Source organism: Polypterus senegalus, chromosome 6, assembly GCF_016835505.1.
Source record: "Polypterus senegalus isolate Bchr_013 chromosome 6, ASM1683550v1, whole genome shotgun sequence".
In the NCBI taxonomy this organism is placed as follows: domain Eukaryota; kingdom Metazoa; phylum Chordata; class Cladistia; order Polypteriformes; family Polypteridae; genus Polypterus; species Polypterus senegalus.
In genome coordinates, this window is record NC_053159.1 from 107,912,274 (window position 1) to 107,918,855 (window position 6,582).

Consider the following 6,582-nt stretch of genomic DNA (forward strand, 5'->3'; position numbering starts at 1 on the left):
GCTGCATGTGAGGCCGTCTCTCTCTCTCTTTCTCTCTCTCTCTGTATCATTTCTCTCTCTACTCCCTTCAGTGCTGTATGAGTTTCCCCTGTCCAATCTCTCCATTATTGTACAATCTACCCATGCAACTTCTTGCTAATCTGCTACCTATTTATAATGCATGATATTAATAATGTGTGATGGGTATTTTCACAATATTATTTAAAAGAAAAATGTATTACTGTCCTCATGACATTGAACTAAATTAAGCTATTTTGATAATGTATGTATAGTATGTATGTATTTGCAGAATAAAACTCTGCTCCTAATGAACAACAGCAGCCTGACTAATCTCTTAGGCATTCCCCACATAATTTGCTGTTTTATGAGAAACAGAGTCTAAGTTTATAGACTTTATGGCAGTACACTAAAATTGCTGGGACTTGCCTTTACCTTCATTTTATTTTCCATTAGAAACCATGCAAGTATCAGCCATATTACTTGTAACACTTTTAAAACCTCTTTGAGGTACTGACACAGCTCAGATATTTTTGTACAGCTTATTTGAAATATATTCTATTTGGCACATTGGATGAAAATACATTCAAAATAGATTTGCCTGTAATCCTGTGGGTTAATTATTCTCTTCTCTAAGAAATAATAAACTTCACTTTAGATTAAGAAATCCAGATGGCAGAGTGATAAACACAGATGGATCCTACAGTGGTGCTTACTTTTGTCGTTCTGATTTCCAGCCATAGTCAACATGGTAAGTGTTCTATTCAATTTTTAACTTTATGTGCAGATGTCTTGGTTCTAGACATATCTTAGAGTATCAGCAGCATTCCAAATATTTTAAAACTTTGGTGAGTTCAGTATTTTCCATTTCCGTTTTCTCTTATAGAGAAAAGAACAGCATTACACATTTGGATAATCTGCATCAAATATGTCATCAGATGATCCTTTTCTTTTGCAATTATGTAATTTGTTGCCTTTTATTCTCTAGAAAGTAGCAATTCTATCTGTATGATTAAGAATGCAACATTGTTATCAGAGAAGAACTTTGATGGATTTTCATATGGTAAGAAAATAGTGCAAATTAACTGTATAAAAAAACCTAACAGGGCATTTACGGATCTCTGTGATTCTGAATAGCATTAAGCAAGTACAACAATATATGGAAAGAGGGAAATGTTTTTAGTTTTAATACTGAAACATTTTACATTTTGTTGACAGAGAAATCAAGCACATATGAAAGTAAACAAAATAAAAGCACCTCAGTTGCTAACTTCAAATGCCACATTAATTCGAAGGATTTTGAGGTGTATCTGCTATATTCAGATAGCACTTACAAATCTGGACCAGTCACTCCCTCTCCTGTTCTCAACAATGGTAACCAATCAAACTGTTGTACAAAGTTCTCAGGTAATAAGGAGATAAATAACACAGCCTTTGGTATCATCTGTACAGGTAGGTTAAACATTTGTTTAATTTCATGGAATTACTTAAAATCTTTTTTCCAGTAAAATGTTTAGCAAGTCCAGAACACATTCAGTAAGGAACAATTTAGCATTTGCCAACAGAGTTGTAGAAAATACTCTACAAGTTGTTGTGCAAAAAAGATTAGTTTGAATGTCTTAGAAACTGGAATTCTATGCTGTGATATGATGGCTAAGCTGCTATCTCTGAATTCACATGGATCCAGCATCCTGGGTTAAAATCTGTTCCCTTAGTTATGTGTATGTGGAGTGTGCATGTTAACTCTATATCTACATGGGCTATCCTCCAGATACTCTGGTTTCCCTCTCACATCCCTACAGATGTGTATGTTAAGATAACTGATGATTCCAACCTGCCCCTGTATGGGCAGTTGCATAATTGGAGCCTGCCATGGCACCATATCGAGGACTGATTATTTCCTTGTGCTCTTTGTAGCTAATACTGGACCCATGGCCTTGAACTGGAATTAGTTTGAAAATTAATATGTAGGTAGATGGATGTCTGTAATTAACTTACCTGTTAGGAGAATGTTTACCCATATTACCTTTTGGGGAAAACAGTCAGTTGATGTCACATTCTCAATTTAATACTGAAAATGTCTGACAGTTTTGAAATAATGTTAATTTACACCTTTCTCTAGACATTGTGCCTATAATATCACAATGCTTGATATCACCACATGAAACCACCTTGATGCCACATTCAGAAGAGTCTTTACAGAATAGAAAAGAGTCACAAGAAGGTCAGTCATAAACCTCAAGTTATAAAAATGTTATTATCCACATCACACATACCATGTTACTGAAAGATAACTATATTTTTAATAATTAACACTGTCCTGAGTTAAACCTGATATAATTTGAATTATCATACTTTGTTTTCCCCTTTAATCAGATGCTGAACTTGTGGAACGACAGAAAATTGCATTAATTCTGAAAGGCTTCATTGCAGTAACACTTTTCATTGTTGGACTTTTGTTGATAATATTTGATGTTTTTGAAGTCCCTTGGCCGGTATGTGTTTCATATATATTATTTATTTATTTTGAATGTGAGGTTTTGCTCAACTGTAAAGGGAAGGCCATTTGAATGGGCTTTATGTCAATACAATACAGAGTAAAAACTCAACCAAGTTAGCATGACAGAGAGAGAGAGAGAGAGAGAGAGAGAGTGAACCCCAGAATAGATTTCAATATGTTTTTCTGCATGTTACCATGGTGAAACAGAGGCCACTAGAAAAAGATAATTCATGACTGGGAGTATTTCTGATGGGCATTCTTTCTATCCAGCTTAGTCTGACCATCACATGCCAGAATGTCTGCTCCATTGATAGAGAAATTGAGGCTACGATGACTTGGCAAGAAGCCATTGAAAACACTCATAGGTGGAAGGTGGGAACTGATGGCTTCCAGTTAGGACAAGGGAAACTATACTGCATTTTAAAGGGAGGAAGTAAAGGCCTAACCGGACTGAAGGGATGTAGTTTATTCACAACTTTTAGATGTAACCATTAGTTAACACCCTTGAATACTACAGTGCATTCCTGATCTCTAAAGTAATCCAGGCATAGGGTTTAAAAGCTTTCCCTTGATAGCATAACAGAGTTGTGTAGTGGCTGGAGCACTCGAATGGTAGGTGTTAGGAGATGTGCATGAATACCAGAAAAGAGTGACAGAAGGGGTGGAAAAGAAAATACTTCATACTAGACTGTCAGAATAAAAGTGAAAAAACTATATTGTGTAATGTTTAATGTGATCATCTAAACCTTGTGATTCAATACAGTATTTTTGATACTTCAATGGTTTTGTCATTACTTCCAAATTACAAAGATGACAGGTAGCGTCTTAGTAGTGCACTTGGAGCAATTAGATTTCTGAGGTCTAATTTAACAAATTCATATCTTACTAGACATATAAACTTTCTTCAAAATTACAGATTAAAATAGCTTTCAGTGAACTGATGGCCCGTTTACACACACTTTATGCACAACATCATTATGAAAAGATTGTTAATTATAATCTTAATATTTAAATTAATGAACAGTTTATAATATATCTATAAATCTGTAATTAATAGTTGTACTTGAGGTTAGCATTGTGACTACCCATTTAGATAACTCCCAACATGACATTCATGTCTTAAAGGGCATTCCCTTTCAAAGACAAATTGAAACTAGAGTTGATACAGGAGCAGGACAGTGTGCTAGATGATGTGAGGAGAGGTATCTGTGAGTCACGGTGTGTAAGTGAAAAGGAAAGGGAATTATGAGAAATAGATGGTTGGCCAATTTGTGAGCTGACCAGTCTCTCTTATATATTAATGTTCAGGGGAACAGCTGGATTCTGTTTTTTCTTCTTTTTTGAAATCATACTCAACATTTGTATGTCTCTCCTTGTATATAAAACACCACGATAACGTGCAGTGAATACACTTCACTTGAGCATTCATAGTTTTCATACTCTTTCTCTGCAGTTTAGCATTCACGTTAAAACTGATTAAGTCAGTGTTTGTGTTGCAATTACTTAGTACGCTTTTTAATTGTTTTTTCACTTAAGCTGGCTCAATCTACCTCAAGAATGAGGTAAGATATGAAGAGGTAGGGGAAGTGACGGTGAAGGTGGTTGGGAATGAGAACGGCACCCGTATGCATGCTCCACACGGCTGCCCTGCTGGCCACTGCAGAGAGTTGATTCTACAATAAAATAAAAATAAAAAGAGGAATAACCTTGGAGGTCAATCATCACCCTGAAAGCGGATAGTAGATGTCACATAGTATATGTGTACCAAATTTCAGGTCAATAGGGCAAACGGTTTGCGAGCTACAGGTGATTTAAAATCCTGGACAGACAAACGAACAGCCACGGTAGCGTATTATATATAAAGATAATTTAACATCATCCAAAATTAATTAGATCTTCTCTCTTTTTGATAACTGGGGTGCTTGGATATGATTATAAGAAAAATAAAAACTCTCAACTCTAGCTTACACTGCTGAAATGCTCTTATTCTTTGATTGAACACCAACACCCAGTCAGTCAGCAGGATTACTGCATACACTCAAGAATGTCTTTTGTGCCAAGCAAGTATAAACATTTTTTCCTCGGATTATGTATATTCACTGTGCTCTAAATGGCACTGAAAATGAAAACAATTATGGAAGAGATCCAGTTTTATAATAATGTTGTAATAATGCCAAAGAGTCCAAATTATCTTAAAAATAGCATTTTGTTGATTGTTAATCATACAAAAAATGGAGAAATCAATGCATAAAAATAAAATAGACAAGACAAAAACAGCCTTCTCGTCCTTTACTGCCATACTGCTCCCTATGTTTCTGGGTGTTGCTGCCACGTTTACCTACCTTCCTAGGTCCACGACAAGCAATCTCCTTTCTCACCTTCTGCCTCCATTAATCACAAGTTTTGCCTCTTGTTCAGCTGGCGATCTTTCACTGCAAGCTCTACTCTCAACTCCAGACTTTAGACTTCTGCATTGAGGTAACTTTAACACACATGGGTAGCTTCTGATCTTAGGATCAGAATCAGCTCTTCTGAGGTCAGTTAACCCCTAATTTTCTTCCAACAGTGCCTGTTTTTAACATATTGTATAGCGCCTATTTTATAATAAGGAATAGTGAATATTTACCCTTTGCAGGTGATAAGGCCCAGTCACTATCAAGTGGCACATACATTTTTAAATATTTAGCATACAGAGACCTTAATTTCTTACTGTATTTGGCTGATGGTACTTCTAAACATTGAATTTCAGTGTCAAACCTGTAAGGAGCAACAAAAAGAAACAGTGAAACAACCTCCAGTTTCAAGTCATTTCTTATCTTTGGTAAGAATTCTTTTGATTGATATTGTCTGGAATTATGTTAATGTGTTTGTCAATATATGTGTGATTTTATGAATGTAGATAACTCTGATATTTCTTCTTTTGTAGCTATTCCTATTTTTATATGGGGTCACTATTTTTTGACTAGACTGCTCCAACATGATAATTAATTGAAAACCAAACTAGTCTAATTTTCTTCCTAAGAATTTTAATTAACGTCATACCATGTTTATTATATCATGTTGTCTAATTAGATTTTAATTGCATTCCACCAAGAACCATTCCAGGAAGTCTGTCTAAAGGTACTTGTTTTGTTATTATCAAAGAAATAAGGATCCATATCCATTAGACAATTTTGCATTTCTTTGGAAGGTCAATGACCCATTTTTTAATATATGTGCATAATTCTGTGTCTTTAGTATTTCCTTGTGTTTTGAATTTCAAATGCATTACCTGTTAGCATCATTGAAATTAAAAAAATAAAACAAATAATACATATAAAATAAAAATGTCTTATGGACAGTTTTTATTTTTATTAAATTTATGTCTTCTTTCTTTATCTATGTGAGTTTTCCTGTGGTTTCTCTTCTCACATCCCTAAAAATGTGCATGTTAGATTATTTGACTACTAGAAAATATCCCTGTATAAAGTGTGTATGTGATTGTAAGCCTTCGCACCTTGTGCCCAGCACTGCACCAGACCCCTGCATTACACTAAATTGGATTATGTGAATTTACATGTGTTTTATGTTACAAATGTGAAAATCTTTTACAATGATACATTCTCTTCCATATTTTAAAACAGAAATTCCTATCAAGAATATGGAAGATTACCAAAGAAGACACTCCACCTCCAGCTCGAACGACAAATGAAGAAGTTATAATTATTTATGAGACTTTTTTTTAAAAGATTTAACCTATAAAGCCTGACATATAAAATAAGAGCCAGAAAATTAAAATGTTTTGAAACTAAAGTGTTCATTGAACCTTTTGACAAAATAAAATTGAAAAAACAATTTACTTATATGATATTTTTTGTATCATTTTGATTCACAAAGCATTTATAGCAAATTATTGATCACATGATTTTAAGAAACAAAACCATACCTTTTGGACAACATTTGAAACATTACAAAAGGCTTTTAGAATCTTTTTTATTTTATATTGTGGTAGAAAAAAGGAACAGTTTCTATCTTTGTTCAAGCATAGGTTGATATTGCATTTCCCACAGAAGACATGAAAGAAGTGATTTTCTGTGCAGTGCTTG

At 34.3% G+C, this 6,582-nt stretch overlaps 1 protein-coding gene across 2 annotated transcripts; it reads left to right on the forward strand.

Annotated features, from left to right (window-relative positions):
• Positions 1-349: 349 nt before the first annotated feature.
• Positions 350-6,277, forward strand: LOC120531372 (uncharacterized protein C17orf78 homolog). Of its 2 annotated transcripts, XM_039756723.1 has the most exons (7): positions 351-748; positions 986-1,060; positions 1,216-1,449; positions 2,120-2,221; positions 2,374-2,492; positions 5,247-5,318; positions 6,121-6,277. In XM_039756723.1, the coding sequence occupies exons 1-7, from the start codon at positions 691-693 to the stop codon at positions 6,220-6,222; spliced, it is 762 nt and encodes a 253-aa protein (XP_039612657.1). In that variant the 5' UTR covers positions 351-690; the 3' UTR covers positions 6,223-6,277. The 2 variants fall into 2 exon arrangements, with proteins under 2 accessions (XP_039612658.1, XP_039612657.1); XM_039756724.1 differs by lacking the exon at positions 986-1,060 and having other exon boundaries at positions 350-748.
• The last annotated feature ends 305 nt before the right edge of the window (positions 6,278-6,582 follow it).

Bases quoted from the DNA above. Each gene is read 5' to 3' on its own strand.
- LOC120531372 (XM_039756723.1), top strand. From the start codon at position 691: ATGGATCCTACAGTGGTGCTTACTTTTGTCGTTCTGATTTCCAGCCAT. The intron at 1,450-2,119 runs GTAGGTTAAACA...ACCTTTCTCTAG, and splicing joins CTTTGGTATCATCTGTACAG to ACATTGTGCCTATAATATCA. The intron at 2,222-2,373 runs GTCAGTCATAAA...CCCTTTAATCAG, and splicing joins TAGAAAAGAGTCACAAGAAG to ATGCTGAACTTGTGGAACGA.